Here is a 23,615-nt window from a genome sequence, read left to right as displayed (position 1 = left end):
GGAGAAACAGCTGCTTTTATCCACGAAAGCTTGCGACATGAACTCAGGAGGAGGTTCATTTTTTTATTTGCCTGGTTGCCTGCCTCTGCATCTCCAAGCCCGAAGCTGCTGCCGAGGGGCCGGAGGACGTTTCGGAAGTCCCTGATGAGCAAGAGAGTAATCTCTGTCTATGAGAGCAGCAGCGACTTTCCTCAAATCCTATTTCACAGCAGCGGAAAAAAAAAAGAAGAGAAATATTCTCCGAAAAAGAAGAAAAGAAGAGGCTTAATGCAACCTGACAGGCAAAGCATCCAGTGTGGGGGGAACGTTTCCGGCACACCTTGAGGAATAAGCTAAAGCTGTGTGCTACCTTTTCTCTCCGGCAGAGCCTGTCACTAGACAGAAGGCCTCCTCGGATATATGGCCTACTGTACACGGAAGCCACGAGAGAACCAAAGTGATTTCTCATTTGATCTGCGGCTGGGAAATATAAAGCAAATGTCTCTATCTACACATGACTATGAATAAGCTTGATTCTCTGCCCTTGTAGGTCAACTAAGGTTGTGCATTATTCCATACATGACCTTATTTAAATTTTAATGACATAACCCACATAATCAGAAAAGATCCCAATCCAATTCTACCATTTACTAATATGTGTAAAAAAGAAAACTAATTTGACCAAAAGTAGACTCTATAGAACTGATTTGCTTGCAACAAATCAAACTCTTCTCATGAAAATGCATCGTGGGCACCCGTGCATGCTCTGGGGGCACCACAAAAAAACGCAGCCTTATTAAACTTCACCATGCTCAGCTGATTTACACACGCTCCTGAATAGGGGAATATCCAATCAAATTGCTCCCTGTGCGCATACAGAACACACATGTTGTGCTCCTTTTGTGGCATGCGAATGACTGCGGGGATTCCTACAGCAGAGCGTTTGGGGAACAGGGAGTTACATAAATCAATGACGGAAGAGTGAGGAGCAGGTTGGAGTTGAACAAACTGCCAAGTTGGGAGTCGGAGCGGCAGAGGGAGAGAAGGGGGTCCATAGAGAGCGTTACTCAGCCCTCTGCAGGGGTGGTGTTCAGATGAATTAATCTGTTATGAAATGTGCAAGTGCTACCCAGGCGGATGCCTTGAGAGATTGGGAATAAGGAGTAAGTGTGGGGGCTGGGGATGGTATCTGGGGAGGCTATGTCATGAAACAGGATCTGAAAAGGCGAATTCCCCCCACAGGGGTAGAGTCCTTCCAAGCCAACCTGTGATCCCTGTACAGTATTGCTCCGTCTGAACCTATTCCTCTACCCACGCATCGACCATCAAAACACAAGAAGCATCAGACAAGCCTCCAGGCCATACAATGTAGTGCCCGTCGGCACAAAGGCGCTGTGGTGGTGGAGATTGCATATGGCCAAACAGATTTTTGTGCTTTTAGTGGTCGTTTCACTTTTACAGTCTTTTCAGTTTCACTTATGATTATTTTTACATCCATATGTCCTGTCATTAGCAAACACTGCTCGACCACTGCTCGCTGGTTATGAAACGGTCTCAGTTACCCTTAATGCTTGCCACCGGTGCCACCACAACCGATTCTAACGAAATCAGACGTAAGAAACTCCTCCAGCTCAGACTTTTACACCCCGGATCCAATTTGCTGCCACCTTTGACATGCAATCGGAAGCTCCGGCGGGATGAGGAATGCTCCACAACTGCCAGTGGCATCTCCCCGACTGGCCAGGAGCAGAGCTTCACCCCATATTGCTGAGAAGTCTTCTATGGGGAGTATGGTGCTCGGAGACAATGCCGCTTTTATCCACAGGGGCCAATAACACAAAATGAAAGTTCCCCGTGGTGACTTTAAGAAAGTCCATGATGGTTTTGCTATTGTGGTGGATCCCCCTCTTACTAGTGGCAATAATAATCTTCCAAGCTACACAGTATTGGATTATGCCATACTGCCACTGCCCCGATTCAATTAGCCATTTGTTTCTAGTTTCTTCCTTCCTTTGGTGACTGCTGTGTAATAATAGTGTTACTGGTAATTTCGTGCTGATTTCTCATACAGTATAGCCAGCAGTCATATGACGGGCGTAATAGTTTGACTAATTATCTCCATCGTGGCATGGTGAAGCAACTCCAACATTGATTGCTATTACGGAGAGAGAGAGAGAAAGAGAGAGAGAGAGAGAGAGAGAGAGATAGAGAGAGAGAGAGAGAGAGAGAGAGAGAGAGAGAGAGAGAGAGAGAGAGAGAGAGAGAGTTGAAGAACGTGAGAGAAGCACAATAAGCAAACCAAAGGGCTCATTAGCGAGAATAACAGAAGACTCTGATCGCAACCGAAAGAGACACAGCAATCATTGTCTCCTGCTGGCACTTCCTTCCCACCATGTTCAGGGGGGGCAAGAAGCGATCGGTAAAGACCGGCCAATTACCTTGTTACAAGACGCTGTTTACATCCACGGCGTCATGTGTCTGAGCGGATAATGTAGAACTGTTATAAGCAGCGCGACAGGTCAAGCCCTCAGAAATTAGCTGCGGCTCACAGCTGGTAGTCGAAGTACTGATCGTCTGCGTACGTTCTTTAAATCACCTTGCATCCTTTTGTGTCGCTGTCCAGTGTCCTTCACTCTTGTTTTTTCACGACTGCGCTTAAAAGAGAGTACTTGTCACTGACTGGGTTTAATAACGTACTTAATTAGCTTGACATAAACGCCAAATGTAATGTTAAAAACGATGCGCTGGTCCATGCATTTGACGGATGCCGCTTTCTCCGTTTGAGGTTGTGAGCGGGCCCGGAGTCCATCTTGGAATGCGACGGGTCTTGGAATGGCTCCCTGGACAGGCCGTCAATCTGCGTGGGCAGAAAGTCACACTTGGGCGTTTTAAGTGCAACCTGCATGTGTTTAGTTTGTGGGCGGAAACACAGCTGGGGCCGTCACATGAAGTTAGGCGGAGCTGCATACTCTGCAAGAAGACCTATACAAATATACACATAGTCATGCTTTACTACATAGTTTACTACAAGTGTACATTAAAATATTCTCCCGTATAATATACAATATAATATGGCAGCTAAAGTACAGTTCCTACCGGCTAATATGGAGGCATTTGTATATTTTTTGCAATTGTGTTGAGAGTAAGCGACTGCTTGTGACTTAGTATGGCAGAGGCCCTCCACAGCTCAGTTGAGGGCATTCGACGTGTCATTTTGTTATTCTTGATAGGCAGCCCGGTGGGCAGGTGTGTCAGGTGCTGTCAGCGTGCATCCTGGGAAACGGTGCACTCCGCAGGCTGCACTTTTATCAGGGGTGGGCGGGGGACCCTACAGTACATAAATATCAGTGTTGTTTGTTTGTGCGGGTGCATGTGTGTGTGTGTGTGCGTGCAGGGTGAGGGTTGCGTGTGATTCCCACTGTGTCTCGCAGCCTAAATGTCCTCTTGTGTTCACAATCATGCCGCCTTGCACGGACATAAAAGGAGGAGTTGATAGTATTAGTTTGATTCTGGGAGGATTAAATATCCTTTTCTGTTCTTTTTTTTCTTTTCCCCCATTGTCAGGGCTCAGTGAATAGTGACTGCTTTGGCAGGTTGGAGAGCTCAGGTCTCATTCCCGGCTGCAGGTGAAGGTTTAGACAGCCAAAAGTTTGAGCACCTGGGGATTTGCAGAGATGGATAGCGTGAGAGGAGCCGGAAGCTCGTAGCTCACATTCCAGTCGGAGTCGCTGCGTTTCACATGGTAAACACACAGCCAAAAACATCCAATATGAGTAGCTCTGTCGCTAACCGTATGGGCTAAACAATTCTATTTTCTGTCTTTGCCTTGAACGCTACTCCTTTTTTTTTTTATCACATCCCCAGTCCATCGTGTTTTATTTTTTCAATTTCTCACTGCTACCCTCATCGCTGCCTCCGCAGAGACACATTTTGGGAAGAAAAAAAATGGCTACGAAACCACTTATTCAGTCGCACAGATGCGAAACCATTTTGTGAATGTAATGAGGGTCACACGGGGCGACCCAGATTGATAATGCAGCATGCCAGAGGCAGAGCGCTGCCACGACCGGCACTAACATGGCTTTCCCATCCGAGTCTGTTGCCTGCTGAAACAACAGGCTGCGAGCCATGTGAGTTAGACTTTCTGCAGCATAGCAACAGTGCACTGGGAGCGAGTTACCCCACAGTCTAAGCTGATTTGACACAGTCAGGTGAAACAAGTTCTGAGTCAAATGGAGGAGACTTTTTCTGTGCCACGTTTTTCTTTTTTTTTATGTTCGGCTCTCAGGCCGTGTGGTGGATCCACGGCCCGACCTCTCACGGGGAAGCCATGAAAAGGACTTTGTGATTCAGAGATTTGGACACTCACTGTGGCGTGATTTGATTTTGTTAATATTTCCCAATGTTTTTTTTTTTTTTAAATGTCTATTAATTTGATTAACACATCATTGTGCCATTCTCGATTTCTAACTTTCTTAGTCAATCATTAGCTGTGACAATTCAACTGGTGATTTCAGAAAGGAATGGCACCCCTCATTTTCAAAACAAAATGGGCACAGGTTGAATGTGTAAAGAAAATGTTAGCGTTTACAGATTAACCTATGCCTCACCATGCTGCTATCGCGGTAAGTGCAACTGCTGTGGCTCCCTACAGAAAACAAAACTCACATGCATCATTTTATCATCAATAAATCATTGCATCCTTCCAGAGACGCTTCTATAATTAACATATACAAACAGGGTCACCTTAATCAGGAAGCAGCAGCGTTCCACTGGGTCAGAAACAGCTGGAAAGGTAGTGGAACGCAAAAGGAGGTTTCTTTATAGCACCAAACAGAAAGGGGGCATTGCTTCTCCACCTCCTCCATGACAACAAGCAACAGGGTTTATAGAATATAACTGGTGCGTGATTGAAGCTACCAATCATCTCGACTCAAATCTCGATTAGCTTGTTTACAGCAATTAAAGTGCCGAAATTCATTTTCCAAAACACACTGATGCTTTACAACACATGGCGTCTTCACTCTGGTAGCGATCAGTGACTGAATGTGTTGATAAATCTGATAGGAAAAGCTTCTCGCCTCTGTTTTCTTGCTTTCCTTGTCACTGATTTGACGATGGCAGCGGAGGGACTCGAAAGCGCTGCCAGCATACAGAGATGAATGTTTACTGCCTCTGCACATGGCCTGATCAGTCTTTCCTCTGCTCCTTCTTACATCATGGCACGTGCCCCAGGGCTTTCTCCACAGAGCAGGCATTTCTGTATTTAGGGCCCGATTTATACACAAACACACACACACACACCACTGAGCAAGGCGCAATGAGTCGTTTTTTTCCCCCGCCGCAATTGCCAGCAATATAATCATCTTCCCACACTTCAATGTGCCTTTTAAGGATAGCATTGAAAGTCTCATGAAAGCAAACGGTAATTCCAAAGGCATAAGTGAATGGCAAAAAAGGGGGGTTTAAAATATACTGAACCAGGTCAATTTGAGGTAACCAAATAATTAAAAGCAGTGGTTTTGTTCTTCTCTTCATGTTACTTTTCAGTTGCCATTTTAATCTCCCACCTTTTCGTCCACTCACAGCACGGTTTCTAATGTTTGCCGTGGAGCAAAATCGACACCCTGCAGATGTCTGGAACAGGAAGGTGCTCATGAAGAGGAATCCGCCTGATAAATGCACGGCGGGATGAGGAATAAAAAAATATTATAATAATGATTTATTTCTTTACCTCCTTTCTCTCTCTCTTGCTCGCTCTCTGTCTTTGTTCTCAGGTTGTTAGAGAACTCCATGCTCAACGCAGAAGTGAAAGAGGGAGAGATCCTGCCTCCTACCATTCACAGGCTGATGAAAGGATACAACAAGTACCTTAGGCCTTTCTTTGACAGTAAGGAATCTGCAGACACATGCAACCACACTCAGGAGAAATGTGTGTTTGGCCGAGAATGAGAGGGGTTCATATTGCATTTTTGTGCTCGCCTGTCCCTCCGGAGTAATGTACGCTGACATACAGACATTTAAATGTACTGCATATGTATAAAATGATATGAGAGGAAGCTTATCTTTGATATTGTCCCATAATTCCTTTGGAAGTAATAAAATGGTAATAAGGAAACACAAAAAACAGCTAACTCTGGTTTGAGGCCGGTAAAAGAGTGCCTTATAGTTAAAATACTTATATTAATATAAATGGGAAAGTACAACGCCGTGAGCGGCTTAACCAAGATCAGGGCTGCTAATACATTGTGATTTAGATTCCAATGTTCAGCAGGCGACTAATTTGCTTCCAATAGAGAAGCAGAGTCGATCTCAGTGTTATGCTCTCAGAGGAATGATGTTATTTCATTCCACCGCAAAATCCCTCTCCACCATTATTGTTCTGGGCTCCGAGGAATCCGCCACAATGTGATTAGGGTTTGTTTACTCGCTGTTTCATCTGTAATAACACCTCAGACTTTACCAAGCCGAATGCCATTCAGCACAATTTTGGAACACAAGCTTGGCACACACTGGCGGCAGAAGCTCTGCAGACACACACATTCACACACCTTCTCACACGTATTTGCTTGAGTATTGATTATTCTGGAGTATTTATTGATTTCATTCATCCTCTACCTGTTGAGAAGGGAAAAAAAAGCTTCATTAGATATGGTAGAGTTGTAACTCTGTAATCACGCGCCCCTCTCTCGTGCTTTGTGTTTTCTTAGCTTTTCCACCGCACACACAGTACTAGTTAGAATATGTTCAACATTTTGGTGCAAGGTGCAGGGTTCACTGCTCGTCACTGTCATGCTCTGGCCAGAAAGCCGCAGGCGCTGCCAGCATATTTGCTCAATGCAGACAGTTCTGCCCCCTTATTCAAAACTGAATCATTTTTTTCTCATGCTGAAGAGTTAACCGTAAATGATTAGTTCGATGTTTTAGGTTATGTGCTTAGTCCTTTTGCTGAGAGTTAGATGAGAAGATGATGTTGCTTTTTCCTATGTCAGCGGACTAATTTGCCCAATATTTTTAGATCTTTTTCTTGAAAAGTTGTCCTGGGTCATAAACTACCAGGCGTTTCTTAGTGGAAACCAGGCAGCAACCACTGGTTCTGAAAAGGAAAGACAATGCAAAAGTGCCTTTATATAAATAGTGCCTATACATACGTGCGTTCTTTCAAATGGCCGGCAGAGGGCGACTCCTCTGGATGCAAAGATGAAGTCTTATTATAAAGAAGTTTATGAGAAAAGGACCCGACTTCTCACTTGAATTATTACCTCAGTAAATATTGTTAAGTTTATGGTCTTAGTTTTTTACAATACAGCATGATGTTTATTTTGTAAACGATAAAGCCGTTTATAGTGAAATAGACCATACATAAATTATGTTTCGGGGAGTGGTTACCTTTTGATTGACAGGTCTCTTCTAAAGCGTTGTCCTGTCTGGGAGTTGTTTGTTGTTTTACTTAAAATTAACTTAAAATGGTTTCACAATGTGTTTTCACTTCATGAAAGCTAATTGTAACATTTGTGTTGCCTAAAAATGTCTGAATCAGTATTTGGTTGTACTGTCAATGTACTCACGTTACGTTGACAGCCAAAATTAAAAACTTGAGGCTTTTAAACATTGTGAGTTAACTTCTTATTTACAGTCTATGGCGGAAACTCAGCTTGTGTTGCCGCTGTTAGCATGGCTCTTCAAAGAAAACTCAATCCAGACTGTAATGTGTCTTCATATTTACAGCACAGACATGAGTCATATAGATCTTCTCATCTCATCAGACATTAACCAAGCATATTCCCCAAATGTCTTGATTTTGTATATTTTTTTAAATGTATGTCTTAACATAGATGTACATGTAAACACTAGCGAACAGTAGATCCACATGAATGCAGCAACTGCACACACACACACACACACACACACACACACACACACACACACCTAAAGTCGACACACACAACAAAACCTGCAGTTCGACAACAGGCTCATTAGTCTCCCACCGAAATGAAGATTGATAAGAAAGAAGGAAAATGGAAAGATGAAACATAAGAAAGCAACAAAGTTACCCCCCTTTGATGACGAATCATTGAGAACTAATAACCTCGAGGGGCTTCACACTCGACAGACTGCAACCGTTAATGTGCTAGCAATGTGGGCTCTTTAGCATTTCAGATGTGCTGTCCTTCAAGAGACTGTCATTATAGAACACTGTGCATCCCTGTGACTTCTCAATATCCCTGTTATGTCATATAACTCCTTCAGTCACATGTACAGTCGAAGCCATTTGTATGCATGCACCAACACTCATAGACATATATTCAATGTTGGGGATTATGTATTGTGTAAGCATGGCACATTTAGTATTGGTTTGTTCTCTGTTTCTAGATGGTCCTGTAACGGTGGGTATGAGCCTGGACATCGCCAGCATTGACACTATCTCAGAAATCAACATGGTAAGACAATATTTTGACTCGCCAGCATGTTTAAATGTTTTCTTTCTGGCCATTGACAGGTTAAATATGTTTAACTTTGACTGTAAACACACTACATTGTTCAACAGTGCGAAAATAGGAGATATTGTAGGACTTTCAAAAGAACACAAATAATGAAACTTAAACTTGTGTGTGTGTGTGTGTATATATATATATATATATATATATATATATATATATATATATATATATATATATATATATATATATATATATATATATATATCCATCCAGTCATCAATCATCATTAATGTGTTACCATGATCATAGGAAAACTAATAAACCATTACACATGTTCATACCTGGAGGTATGTATACTTGAAGCAAAGGTTTTCATTGATCAAACAGACATTTTCTTATCACAGCATCATAGCCAGTATATAATAAACATTTAATTGATTATTCATTTTCACAGATAATGTGCAACAACAGATTTTTTTACAGCAGTATCAGCATGATTAATGTAACATACAACATGATAAACATTATAAACTAAGTCTATTAAGGAACTGCCTGTTAGCTTTGTTGGAGCATGTTAACATGGGATCCGTAGTCCCGCTAATACAACAACAGATGGTGCCAAAGCCAGATATTTGATTATTTTACATAATGGTTGCTTCAAAAAATATAGAACAACATTTTTTATAACGACTAATTAAGAACTAATTCATATATTCCTCAGCTCAAAAGTTGGCATATGTAAACCGAAACTAAACCAAAACAGCTTTGCACGCACAGTATAACTTTGATCTCTATAACACATGCCGTTATATTACAGTAAAGCACGGCAGCCACTTTGCTGTTCACATGTTGATTTGCAGGGAGATATGTCTCTTAAACAGTGTGAAGGTGATAGCATTCCTCTGGGGCTGCCGTCATTGTACTCACAGCTGGTTGCCACACAACAGAAGAAATAGATCACGTAGCCACACATGAATGCAGCATCAGGACTTATGTAATGGATGCACACAATATGTTCACTGTCCTCAAAACCAGAACAGACTTGCTGATGTGAAGCAATGCTGTGGATTACAGTTGCTTCAGGCATTGAGAGAGCTCAGGGACTTGATGCCATCAATACCCAACGATGTAAAAAAAAATAAAAGAAGCCACAAGCTTTATAAGCTTTCTACAACATGTATAATGAAATACAGGTTCACAAGAGAAAGCTTGGTTTGCAAAAATGTCATTCATGTTTTGACACGCTTGTTAAAGTAGTCTATTAGTTCTGTTGTGACCTCTGAGCCCCCAAATCCTGCAGGACTACACCGCCACCATATTTCTCCGCCAGCGCTGGACGGACGAGCGCTTGGTGTTCGAGGGCAACAAGAGCCTGAGTCTTGACGGGCGACTCGTGGAGCTGCTTTGGGTCCCAGATACCTTCATTGTCGACTCCAAGAAGTCCTTCCTCCATGACATCACTGTGGAGAACCGGCTAATTCGCATCTTCCCCAACGGAACCGTCCTTTACGCGTTGAGGTGGGACTGAGGCACAAGCTTGGTGCTTTATTGCTTTTTGCTTTTGTTTGTTTGTTTCATCCGACGATGCAAAGTAGGCAAGGGAAGGGAAGAGAAATTGGCTGAGGGAGGAAGCGTGGGTTGAATTTGGAGATAATCTAATTGCAAGGCAGGGCGGGCGTTGTGTCAATTCTATTACTTGGGTATTGGGTCGTATGAATGCAGGAGCGTGCAATCTGTCGATACATCGAAGCAACGGCGAGTCAAGTAAAGCACCTTCCCAGCATTGATTGCTCTATGTACGATGGCTTAGCATCTGACGAGCTCTTGGCAAGCCTCTCACCTTGGCATCCCGACCAGACGTTGAGCCAAGCAGACAGGTTATAGATAGAAAGGTTATAGATGATACAGCAAGGAAATTTGTTTGACTCTTTTAAGCCTATGATGATGGGATTTACACATCCCACTGCTTCTACGTCACCCACTTTAACCTCAGACTGTCGATGGATTGTATAAGAGCTGTCCGTGGTTCTGAATTGACTTATCCTTCACCACCACTTAATTGTTTGTGTGCCTTGATTTGAACTGCATGCAAGTTATGTTGTGGTTACACAATGAAATAGAGAAAATGAGCACATGGGAGACAGTCCTACTAGTTCTAATGGCAACTATCATGAGGGGTAAAAAATGTACGTGGGTGGCATTATGGAGTAAATTGGGTTGAGTATTCATGCGCTCCTCATTCAGGCCTCACAGTTAATCACGTCTCCATGCACTGTAAACATCAACAGGGCACTGCATCGCTCTCTGTAGTGTGAACATGCTTGTCTATGAATTTTGATTCATGCTTTCATTTCTAACAAGTGCGTGACATTGTTATGTTTGTGTGACATGATTTTTGTGTGTGTGTGTGTGTGTGTGTGGGGCCTAGTCTTCATGGACCTTTGCCTCCATACTGAGAACTGCACAGAGTCTGGGCTTTCACCCTGATAGAGGAAATGTGGGGGCAGGGTAAAGCGTCACAGTTGGAGAGTCGAGCCTAGTCAGAGAAAAACAAGCCGAAAGAGATAGTCAGGTTAGGGATGGCCACCTCGGGGGAATTTAGGGCTGTGAAAAGGGACAGAGCCGAGTGAGAAATGTGGTGTTGAGGGCAGGACAGCTGTGGTAAATGTTTCAGTGTCGCGTCGGGGGGAATACATGAGAAAGCACTGAGGCGATCGGCGCAAAATGTTGAGCAGTCAGAAATGCCGCATTCTACTTTTCCAGTTTGTAGCATCTGATGAAGAATATCGTGTAGCTAGAAATCAGAGATTTTCTATGGGGCACTTTATTTAATTTTTCCTTTTTACAAGTCAATGCGCTCCAGCTTATTGGTGTTTAGAAGTTTAAAAAATATTAGTTATTTCAGATAGAAATGTTTCACTGGTTATGAATCAAAATTTCTGTGAAACTGTTTTAATCTTTTAGCAAAGTGTAATTTTAAAGTGATGACTCTTAAGCGTGAAACATGGACTGAAGTTATACCCAAACTATCGGACCTTATCACTGAATCAGTAAAACGCCTCCAGAGATGTTGTGTCATGGCTGCATTACATTAATCACCAGAGCTTCATAACACTGCGAACATTACATTTATCAAAGACTTGACTCAATATATTGATGCTTCAGAGAAAAGCTTATAGAAGATACTGTATTCCCCTTATAGTTGTGTTCACAATATAAATGTATACAGTTTGGTAATGTTATCAAGGCAAATGATACAATAGTATGTGGCTCAAATACAGGTTTAATTGTTTTGATTTTCTCCAAAACAGAACTAAAGCTGTGACCAAGTCGTGTGACAAAGGAGCAACATTAAGCACTTAAAACCAAAATGGCATCATTCTTAGAACTGTGATGTGTTCGAGACTAACATGTGAAAGAGAAGCATTTTCACACAAGCTGACCCAGATTTACAGCATTAAAGCAATGCAAAGCCTTACAAGTGATATCTGCGGTCATGTACCAGAGAAGTCTAAATTTATAGATATTTACCAAAGAGCAAGGAAATAATGAACAAATCTGCTGTTTTATTTGTTCAAAAATAGCTATACAATGCAACCAATGCTCAAGAAATACGAGATACAAATCTATTTAATGTAGCCGTATTCGTCCATGGAATGTCCTTTTAATAACAACTACTTTTTTTTATTTTATTTTATGTAGGATCACCACCACAGTGGCTTGCAACATGGATCTGACCAAGTATCCCATGGACAAGCAGACCTGCACGCTGCAACTGGAGAGCTGTAAGGACACTTCGTATTTAATAAAGAGAAATCCAACTGTGCAGCTTCAAGCTGTGGCAGTGACTTGGTGGGTGGGAGCGATGTCAAATGAATCTGATCAAACCGAAGGATCAAAAGGATCACTTTCTCTCATCTTCTAAACTACTGGTGGTGTGCGTGCATGTGGTGGTGTGCGTATGTGTGCATGCGTGTATGTGTGTCTGTGTGTGTGGGTGAGAGACTGCATGCATATTTCACACAGAGGATGAAATAGCGGAGGCAAATCCGGTCACGATGGAGTATTGTCCTGTGCGGGTTCATCGGTCATAAATTATCGTTGTGAGGGTTGGAAAATGATCTCCCCCTTAAAGGAACAGCCAGGCAAGCTGCACTGCTCCCACTCTTTATGCTAAGCTAAGCTAATAGGCTTCTTTAGAATACACACAATGTGATTTGACAACATATCTTCATTAATCGTATGATATCTTACCAAAAAATAAACTAAATATTTGAGCATTTCGCTGAGAAAGCCAGCAACACATGTGCGCTTCCACTTGTTTCATGTTCAAAATAAACTTCTTACCGAATTAATTGAAGAAAAAGATTTTAAAATACTCCGTTAGATTTATATTACAGTACTAATTAGTTACATTTCAGAAAATGCCATTTATTTTGGTTCAAATAACCACGAAGTTTGGCGACAAATAAATAAATGTTGACCTCTCGTTTCACATGGGAAACAAACAGCGGCCCCTGGGTCAACGATTGGTGTTTATTGGAACCATACATTGTCCTCCTGCCTGCTCTCTGTGGCCTTTTGCTGCCTCCATACTTCCTCATTCATGATTATGTGGATAACAGGAACAATTATTTTGTGGGATAGCTAAGAATTACGTTGCACGATTTGGTGAGGAACCAAACGTGTGTACACATATTTCTTTGTTTGTTTCCAACAGAAGTCCACAGGGCACCTGTGATGCTCAGGCGTGAGACTGATATCAATCTTCTAACTTCTTGCCAGAAAGCGTATCTCCAAAAAATGTCAGAATTAGTCGTTTAATGATCTAAGTATTTTTTTCCTGAAACAAGAGGAGGGATTTGTCTTATTTTGACATCTTGTAAAGGGCTTCAAGCAGAAATGTGTATAAGTAAAGCAAATTGCAATTAAGATTGAGCAACATGGCAATCATTTTTTTGGGGATGTGCAAGGGATGGAAGGAAGACAAAGCCTCCGCTCCATCTTCCTCAGCCTCCATCCCATATCTGCCGTATTTGCTTTTCAGCTTGTTTTTGCTCTGTGCTATTAAATGACAGCCAGCCAGGCTAAGCTAAGTCTGATCCCTGCCAGAAGCCCACCAGGACCTCAGTGCCAAATAAAACATTTAACAGCAGCTCCAGTCAGCTCCAGTCCCACTTAGCAGACAAAAAGACATCTGGAGGTTAAAGTAAGGTAACTGAGAGGATGATGGATCCTTCCTCCACTGCTTCAAGAATTCCAGGCTAAATATCTGCATCTCTCTCTCTCTCTCTCTCTCTCTCTCTCTCTCTCTTTCTCTCTCTCTCTCTCTCTCTCTCTCTCTCTCTCTCTCTCTCTCTCTCTCTCTCTCTCTCTCTCTCATCCTGCTGCTCTGTATCTGCTGTTTCCCCCCTGTATATGTATCTGTCTCTCTGTCTTTCTATCTCTCTCCTACCAATCTCTACCTCCCTCTTTGCTCTGTCTCCTAATGAAGATGCATATCGAAGGATTTAGATTTCTTTTAGTGCTGTGCCAAAAGTAGATCCTCCGCAAAGGAGAGCGCCGCTGTAGGAGGGGCGTGTTTAGATTGAGATTGTGGTAAATATTCTGTTCTGACGACAGCGGGAAAAAGTCAGTCGCAGTCCTTTGTAATGTTGTCTTCACTGTAACTTTTTCTCCTCTTTGATCGTGGATGTAGCTTCTTGTTTTCAAGGGAACAATGGTAAGGTCAGACGAACCCCCCTGTGTAACTCGTTCCACGCCAGTGCACAGGATGTCACGAGCCATTTGTGTCTCCAATTTGTACAGTAATGTCAGGGCTTTAGGTCAGAAGAATAATGAAGTATTCTAGTAAGTACAATGAGAGAGAAAAGACAGTGACCTCTCAGCAACTAAGACACCACTGGCCTTCTTTAGGGGACTTTGCTCCCAGCACCATGGCTCATCATCGGTCAATAGCACATGACTCCATATCGGTTGGAACTGAGAGCATTAATGAGCACTTCCTGTAGAACACATTAGAGAGGTGTATTATTCTAGCTATGACTTGCGTTTCTTATTCTCTTGCTCCCTCTGCAGATAAATGAGAAAAATACACCAAGGAGGTTGTGAATCACATCTTTTTTCCCCCACGTCCTCAACAAGTATAAATCAATATCATTATAGAGAGACACTGTACCATCAAAAGCTCTGCCACATTTCGCCGCCATGTCTCTCTGACCATTCATTAATTTTACATTCCCTCTCATTTAGAGATTTATTTGGGTTATCAGGGCTCCCGGGGGCCCAGTGCAATATGCATGATTAGTCTGTTACGGCACAAGGCGAGAGTTAAGCTTCTCATCAGGACTCTCAGCTACCCCCCTTTGAAGATGGGAATGTGAGCACCGCAAATGTGTTTCCATTAGCAAAGTCCTGTTGGATCTCTGCAAGTCAAGCTGTGTTAGAGCGGAGGCCGCTGTTTCCACTGTGACTGTAGCTACATTCATGAAAAATTCACGTCTGTATTTTAGAGTCTTTAAATTGTTGTGTTATTTTCACAACAAACATGCGGTATAGCGTTGGTGGAGACCTGAGCCATTAGCTTAAGAGGGGACACAACAGGTAAACAGGGTTAAACAATTTAACTCATGAAACTTTGATTACTTACATTGCTGACAATTATTTTTTTGTTGCGAACGTTTTCAGAAATGTTATGTTCAAATATGTAAATGAGGCATTATCTAATGAAATATGTGCTAATTTGCATACATTTCCAGAACAAATCTGAATGTTGGATACAGACAGGTTGGAAATTCTAGTTTTATTTTGAGACATATCAGTGTCAAAGGTTTTTCAGAAGGGATGTTGGACATTGTATGTCATCATTGCATTGCAAAAACAGTATACAGTTACAGATATGTTGTGTAAAATAACATACCTTTTGAAGATACTACAGGTGTAAAAGGGTCATCATTTAACTAATATATATCTCCATGAAACCTCCACAGTTGATATGAAATGAGGCATGTAATAATGACTTTTGGTGGATTCAAGACAAACAGCCAAAGTGTACCAACATAAAAACCTACATGTGGATTGTGGAGTTTTCTCTCCAGGAGTCTGAAAGATGACACGTTATGGAATCAAAAAATAGCCTAAAAACATTAAATCTGATCAGAGCATGAAAAAATATGTTTTTGCCTGCAGCGTCTTCCCTTCAACTCGGTTTTCAGGAGTTTCCACGTTCCCCTTGGTTCTTGCCAAATGCTTCTTTCTTGCTGACAAAAAGCATCAGAGGGACTTTACCACCCACTATGGGTTGCAATCCCAAACAACTCAGCCATGAGAGAACCAGACTTTAGCATAGCTGGAGCCATTAACATTCCCAGCTGTTCCCTCAATTGCTACTTTGTGGTTTAGCATAAACTGTTAATGCAGTTTCTAAATAATCATCATCATCAACATAATTCTGAATTATAGCAGCTTTCCAAGCTAATAGTCTAATAGTGCTTGTCATGTTTCCACCTGCACAAACACTGAAACTGCTCCAGTAGGAGTAAATGTGTTTGTTCTATCTAATGTGTAACACTGGCATTTGTATCGACCTTGTAAAGTTTTTTATAGTGAACGCGTCAGCAAACAGCTATCATAGAGAAACATTAGCAATCTGTCAGATATTCACGGTTCTTCTAGCAGGCCAGGCCGACTCCTCTGGGACATACATGTCTCCTTCGTCACTGAATATTCTGCTGTGTCCATCAACCTGTTCACGAACAGGGTGTGACTACTGGTAGGTGCTTGGATGGTAATGTACGCTGGCTTCATCAGAGTTTTTGTTTGGTGAGGGGAACTTTCATAGTAAGCCAGGGCAAAGGTTATTCTTGTTTTGAAAACCTCATTCTCCTTTGGTTTGATTAAGGTGACCGTGGTGTGTTTGGTGAAGGTTTGAATATTTTCGATTCATATGTATACTGATCAAATGTTAGTATTCACCTCTTCCTAATCCTTCTTCAAACACAGACTGTCTTTGTCTAGGGGAACCAAATAATTGGGTGATAATTCTCCGTGGGTCCTTTACTTCAAGCTTATTGATTCATACTCATTAGAGCCACTTTTAATCAAATAAAAAAAAAAAAGATGAGTGCAGCTTTTTCTGTCATAAAAATGTAATCTCCTTCTACAGGGGGTTACAACATCAACGATGTCATGTTCTACTGGACCAGAGGAAACGAGTCCGTCAGCGGTTTGGACACTCTGCAGCTGGCTCAGTACACAGTGGAGGACTACTACACGTCTGTCTCAGAGGCTGTTTATGAGACTGGTAACAAGTTACCCCCAGGGCCACACTAATGTTTTAACAGCAGCCATTAAATGTTGTTTTCTGTCATTACGTACTGTACACTGACAGACTTCTCTCCCCCTTCTCAAAGGCAATTACCCAAAGCTGGTTTTCCACTTTGAGCTGAGGAGGAGCATTCTGTACTTTATCCTGGAGACTTACGTCCCCTCCAGCCTGCTTGTTGTCCTCTCATGGGTTTCCTTCTGGATTTCCCTGTCCTCCGTTCCAGCTCGTATCTGCATAGGTACGATACAATGCTTTGTTTCGGCCTCCCGGGGGTAAATGTCATCCACCTTCATCAGTCATCTGTATGATCACTAATACATAGAGACTTCTACTCTCCTTTAGTGAGCACATATGTTGCTTTGGGTTTTGGATTTTCAGGGGCTGATAGTTGAAGAGAGCATCTGTGACACGTGGCGCTATCTCGTGACATCATCCAAACATGGATGTTGCATTGAATTAAATCCACAGCTATACCGCAGGAGGCTTCAGGGGCACAAAGTTGTCAAAAGCAAAGAAAATGACAATATATCCAAGGTCATGGCACACCGGATGTAAAGGGCTTTAATTCATTAAATCTGCAGTACACATTTTAGCTTAATGTGTTTGTATTGTATTGTATTGTAGTCTACTTATTGCACTGAATGTCATATGAAACGGAATGAAATGGCCTGTGAACTCTGACGACTATAAACCCCAGGCGCCCTGAAAAATTAGGGCAGAATTCTTCATCAGGAGCTCTTCCTCACTCTCCAAGTTCTCGTACTTCCATGAATCAATCACAAAGCCACTGATGTGACATAGCAAAGCCTGACCTTAAAAAGAGGATATACATCCACTTTACATGTTTATAACACAATTCAATCATAAATATTAACATAAGCCTAAAATATGATTTTAAGAAATCGAAAGTGACTTAAGAGTTGCAAGTTATGAAAATATATCTTTGTATATCCCTAGCTTGATGCCACACATGATTGCTGCACCTTTCCGGAAAGCAATTGACCAAAACCAACTGAGCAAGATATCTACCAGATTGCATTTTATTCAAGCCAAAAAACTGAAATATTACTTACTTATGGATTACCAACACTTACTTGGTATGTATTGGTGCATCTGCTTGAGCAGAGCTCCTCTGTTGTGGAACCAGAGGCGTCCAAGGTCAAAGAAGAAAGTTAGGGCATTTTTTCTTTCAGCGGACCGAAACCTACGGTTCACGAAATGCACTAAATTAATGACAGGAAATATTTAACTTTACCTAATCAAAGTCAAAATTTGCAAAGATACTGTTAACACCAAGTGCTATTTTATAGCATATATAGCACATGACCTTACGCTCATGTAAGGTACGTTTATCTATGCACAAATTTGCTCTACACATGATGTTTACATAATGTTGTGAATTGTGTGACAATTGTTTTTAAAAATTGGCTCCCCAGAAAAAAGGGTTTGGAACTGGTCTGGGGGTGTAGAATCAGGAAATATGGTATCTTGAGTTGCACTACTGAAGGACAAACTGGAGTCATGAACAGGCAAAGTCGTACATCTCTCATGCCATAAAAGGGCTAGAAATGATTCTTCTATTTCTGTCAGCAGCTCCATCTATTTGAGTCTGTCATTCTTTTTTCAAAGTTACATACAGTGTGACAAACCTCCATTCTTTCTCTTTGAATGTCAAAGGATAAGGCAGTATTTGTCGTATTGTCCATGAATCCCATCGAAAGACCAAAACCCAGTCACGACTTTGTCCTTTTAGAAGAATTGCCTGTTTATCCAAACATTTCATTAACTGACCAGTTATTTTTAATAAAAACAATTGTACACATTACATATTTATTCTGTGTGTTTGATTATATTTGATTTGAAATCACATTATCTTTTTTTCTTCTTAAAGAATCGCTCATGTACGAATGAATTGGCAAATAATCCCTATATCTCTGTTTTTTCTTTCGTGCCAGGAGTCACCACAGTGCTCACCATGACCACTCTGATGATGGGAGCTCGGACATCACTGCCCAATGCCAACTGCTTCATTAAGGCCATTGACGTTTATCTGGGCATCTGCTTCAGCTTTATCTTCGGAGCGCTCATCGAGTACGCCGTGGCCCACTTCTGTTCACTTTCTCACCTCGACGCACACATGCTCATGGTGAGACCCCTAGCTGGATGTGCTGTGTTATTGTTAAGTGTTGTGATCACAGTCATTGTCTTCAAGAATGGTGCTCATTGCCATTGTCTTGTCATCACGAGATACCTGGGGTGAGTACAACAAGCGTACCACACGCTCTCCGACTTAGATGTGTCTTGTGTTCTTGTCTCTGTTTAAAACTCATTCTTTTTGTTGGCTCCCGGTCTCTTGCAGTACGGCCACCACATGCACGACTTAGACGACGAAATGAACGGCATCATCACCACCATCTCCAATCACAACCGGGCCAAGAGACGCATGGATGCCACTGCCGCCGCGGCATCGACCCCGGCGCCCGCCTCCCTTGAACTCACTGTCAGCCCGTCCAGCCCCTCGGGCAGCGAGCCTAAGCCTGAGGTGCCAGCCCCGAAGCGCACCCACTTGTGCCTCACCGCTCTGGCCACCGTCCGCAAAGTGCTCCGTGCCCTATATTGCTGTCGCGTAGAGAACCCCCACCACATAGACAACTACTCCAGAGTCACCTTCCCCCTCTCGTTTGTCATGGTCAACCTGCTCTACTGGACTTATTATCTGTACTTCTAGCATCCGCGAGAGTGCAGCATGCGTCTCAGAGAGAGGTGAGACGGAGTATGTGTGTTGACAAGAGGTTGATTTTACTGTATGTACAGTATGTACAGTATGCGTTATTTCAGTGTGTTTTGAGATGAGTGTGTCAAAGTTTGATTAATGCTGATACACCTTGGGATGAAATGAACTTTGCTTTCAGAAACATATTGTCCAGTCTGCATCTTTTTTGCTGTAGTGTTTTCGTTTCTCGTGCGGATCGTTACTGTCGGACATGCGGAAGATGGAGCTGTAATTTAAGGCGTCATGGCCGAGGGAGAGCAAATTCCACTTTGATTCTCTCTTGTGATGAAATGATTATTGACACTTTATGACTTCATCTTCCCTTTCTGCCTGCAGATACAACATTTAGAAGGAAATAGCGAAAATAATGAAGGGGTGAGAAAGGATAAAAGAGAGATGAGGGAGCTGGAAAAATAACTCGACAAGGAGAGTGTGTTAAAAATCTCTAAACCAGTCTCCCAGGGATGTTCCACTCGCAGCTGAAATCTCTCTTTCTTCTGTGTTCTTCTACAAGTTATTTTTAATTCACTGAGCAGTGCTGTAACTCTTTGCTTGCATTTATTTTTTCATATACACTATAAATGTAGTGGCCTTTGATCCCTTTAGTTGTATTCTGGAAATATGGCCACCCTGAACAGTATTATGGCACTTGTCATCTCACAAATCTGCTCCACGCTTTATGGAAGGGAACAAAGTCACAACATGTGAATTAATTACACAGCTTAAATATACTATCATGAGATTATTAATAATGTGATTAAATAGAGTGAAATATATTGATCACAAGTTGTGATAAAATGTAGCCAATTATAAACCTTAAATGTTTTATTTTTATTTTATTACATTTGAATTTTTATAGAATGATACTTGACAAACCTCTGTTTTTATGTCATATGGGCTTATTCCACAATGACACTTTTTATTTCGTAATGCGCCTCTCTCAATTACGGCTAACATTCCCTAAATTAGGACCAGCAAGCTCCTGGTGGCAGGACCATCAGCTGCTGAAGTTAGTTTAAATCGACCAACTCGCTGGTCGATTTAAAACCTGTCTTAAAACTTGAATGGATCATTTACTTGACATTAAACTCAGGGGCAAGTGTGAGCTAGCTAGCACCGCTCTGATTGCCATTGGTTTCCTGTCAGGTGATTGTCAATAATAAGGGACATTTTAAAATACAATAGTTTCCAATTACCAAGACAATTACTTCTTTAAAACTGTTTGTATGCATTTGTTTTATTTATTCTTAGTAAGAAGATGAAATTGTGTAATTCAACTATTTCCCAGTGTTGTGGTCTATTCAGGCGATACATTTCACTTTATTTATTCACTATTGTGTATTGCATTATGTTGTATTTATTTAATAATATTGAACACTTTGCGTCTCGGTATTGGGCAGGTGTAATGCCACATTGTTGATAGGTTAACAGGTACCATGTAGTAGTGATGCACGCAGCGCTATTTATGGGCTGCCAGGTTGTGTTTCTCACTATGCTTTTGTAAAAACATAAAGCAGTAGTCAGACCAATATGTGTAAGACATTGTAGAGTGATTTGAATATGAATGAAATTGCCAAAATATTTCAACAGGATGTCATCATCTGTGCATTATCCAAATGGGGAAAAAGAAATCCCTGGATATGCTTGAGCGATCACTTGTCTCCTCAGCAGTTTAGGCCAATGTCATATTTTTCTGTGAGTATGTCAGTTCAGGACAAACAGTGTGTTCGCTACTTGTGATGTGAACCAAAGAGCCAAAGATTTCAATTTGATTTCCTCTTTGTTTCCCTTTAGTTTTCAAATGTTAATATCATGTTTTTTTGTAAATGGGATTCTTTTGAAGTAGCATGCAGTCAATGGACATGACACTTTACATTTCAGACAACTGGATTCAGTTTCAACAATAGAGATGCATGTTTATTTATTGCTGTGTTATATCTTACTGTGACATCAAGATCACATATACACACACACACACACACACTCCATTTCAATTTCAAGAACTGCCATTCGATCGTTATTTAACATAGGCTAAATTAGTAATATCTATTTATATTCCATCGCCTTTTAAACTGATTATGTTCGTATTTTATCTGCAATGTTTCTCATGCTTTAATCTATCTTTTTTGGAATACGTCATCAACTCACGAACATTTTGATTGTTCTTCTTGCCTGACTATAATATAAAAGTAGGATTTATTTTGGTTTCTGTTCTTCCCGCATGGTTATCAAGTGCAACTTTTTAATTACTCTGCTTTGCTTGATTTTATTTCAGTTAAATAAGATGGAGGAGAATAAAAATAATAAAATGCTCAGCTGGGGCTATTGAAAGGATTTCATCTGTAATGGATTTGGGGTCTCCAGAGGTGCAGCACGGTCAAACTTTTGTTCTCATTTCCAGTTGTTTGAATCTGATTGGTGACGGTGTCCGATTGCCTTCGAGCTGCATAGTGCTTGGTGGAAGTCGGTGAGCACTGACCCTTTGAACGGTTGTGATAAAACACAGACGGTCAAGTTTTTACACAACATAGCACCATGGTTGTAATTTCGATCATTTTCCCAGTGAACGGTAGAAGAAACAAATGCCAATACTGAGCCAAAGAACCTCAAGAGCCACGTCTTTTTCCCTTGAGCGATGAAGTTGATCCACACGGAAAGCTCAAGTGCATCAGTTGTCTTACGGCTCCCCGTCACAACTTGGATGCGTATTGCACAAAGCAGAACATTATGGGCAACATTGCCAGAGCAAACTGTGGAGCAACTTTGGGTAACAGAAAAATGGCTACCGTTGGACTGCCCTTTTTTTCCTGTTGTGGTATGTGTCTGATAATGCCTCAAGGTGACGTTGGCTGCCAACCTCACAGATCCTGGGACATGTTTATGTGAAATGTAATTATATGCAATGCTAATATAGGCATTTGTTTCGTTTAACCTGTTGCAAATAAATACTAACACTGTGCATGTTTATTAGGTGTATGAATGATAGCAATAAAAGAGGTTCAATGTGTGTACTGACTAATTCATTTGTGACAATGGTTTGTAATTGGACCATACTTAGGCTGCAGACATGCCAGATGTGTGTTTGTGTCCCAGAATGTGAGTTAATTTAGCTCTAAATTAGCAGAATTCTGAGATGTGATCTGAGATCATCGTACACACACGTATCTGAAAAGAAGCAAATATGTTCCATCACCTTGAAGTCGGTGATATAAGTGAACTCACTGCATTGTTTTGTTGTGGTGGTGAAAAGCTCTGATTGCAGCTGTTGAAGAGCTGATTCTTTGTTTGAGTTCTTGGTCAGTCTCACTATACTGGACAGGCTCATGGCTCCTTGCATTCTTTAAGCTTTGCTGTGAGTGGCAACAAAACAAAGCAAGAAGAAAGTATTATGAAATATCTAGACCAAAGCACTCTTGTTTCAGCAAGTACCACAGTAGTATTATAGAAACCACTGGGGGCACATGCTGAACGCGTTTATTATCAGCTAAACAAAGGTCAACATCCAAGGGACATAGTTTAATTTGTTTTTTCTTCTCTGGAGTACAGCCTCACACTGTAACCTCGAGTCACAACATTTTCATGGCAAAATTTTAAAGAGGGGTGTAAATACTAGCGCTACAACATATTCCTCATGCTGTAAATCCCCATCCTCAATTGATTCAATCTCATTCAGAAATCCCTTTAAAGAGAATTCAACAATGGAGCACAGCACATATCACAGGTTGAGGTTTTTCACCTTCTCTATTCTACACTGGAAATGTTTTATGCTCAGCTTTGATCATAAACTGTCCAAGTTCACATCCTCTCAATGTGTAGGACTGCATGCCTGGAGGCCTCTCATTCTAGCATGGCTGACAAAAGGGAGACACCTGAAAGCATCCAGTAGGAAAATTCCAAGCAGCTTTCGGAAATATTTGTGAACAATACCCTGCACATCTCATCATGAAATTAATATGAATATCAAGCACATAGCTCCACAAACTCAACAAATTACAAAGAAAGCCCATTTCGTTTCAGCGGGTGCATCAGACATTTAGCCAATGTGCTAGATTAATGCAGTAGCCCCTTCCAGTAAAACATGAAGTAGCAAAAGCCA

General features: G+C 41.5%; 1 protein-coding gene across 2 annotated transcripts in view; it reads left to right on the top strand.

Moving 5' to 3' along the window:
• LOC137779697 (gamma-aminobutyric acid receptor subunit pi) overlaps window positions 1–22,522 on the top strand; it is a 67,497-nt gene extending 44,975 nt beyond the window's left edge. For both annotated transcript variants that reach the window (XM_068567837.1, XM_068567836.1), the window contains exons 3-10: window positions 5,757–5,869; window positions 8,353–8,420; window positions 9,721–9,938; window positions 12,123–12,205; window positions 16,585–16,722; window positions 16,832–16,984; window positions 18,702–18,892; window positions 19,106–22,522. In XM_068567837.1, the coding sequence (XP_068423938.1) occupies window positions 5,757–5,869; window positions 8,353–8,420; window positions 9,721–9,938; window positions 12,123–12,205; window positions 16,585–16,722; window positions 16,832–16,984; window positions 18,702–18,892; window positions 19,106–19,474 (1,333 nt within the window). In that variant the 3' untranslated portion in view covers window positions 19,475–22,522. The remainder of the gene's footprint in view (window positions 1–5,756; window positions 5,870–8,352; window positions 8,421–9,720; window positions 9,939–12,122; window positions 12,206–16,584; window positions 16,723–16,831; window positions 16,985–18,701; window positions 18,893–19,105) is intronic.
• The last annotated feature ends 1,093 nt before the right edge of the window (window positions 22,523–23,615 follow it).

This window comes from Clinocottus analis, unplaced genomic scaffold (genome assembly GCF_023055335.1).
Source record: "Clinocottus analis isolate CAN_PGR_092001 unplaced genomic scaffold, fCliAna1.0.p SCAF_8, whole genome shotgun sequence".
Lineage (NCBI taxonomy): Eukaryota > Metazoa > Chordata > Actinopteri > Perciformes > Cottidae > Clinocottus > Clinocottus analis.
Note: the sequence above shows the minus strand (reverse complement) of the source record. Positions and strands in the feature narration are given on the sequence as shown.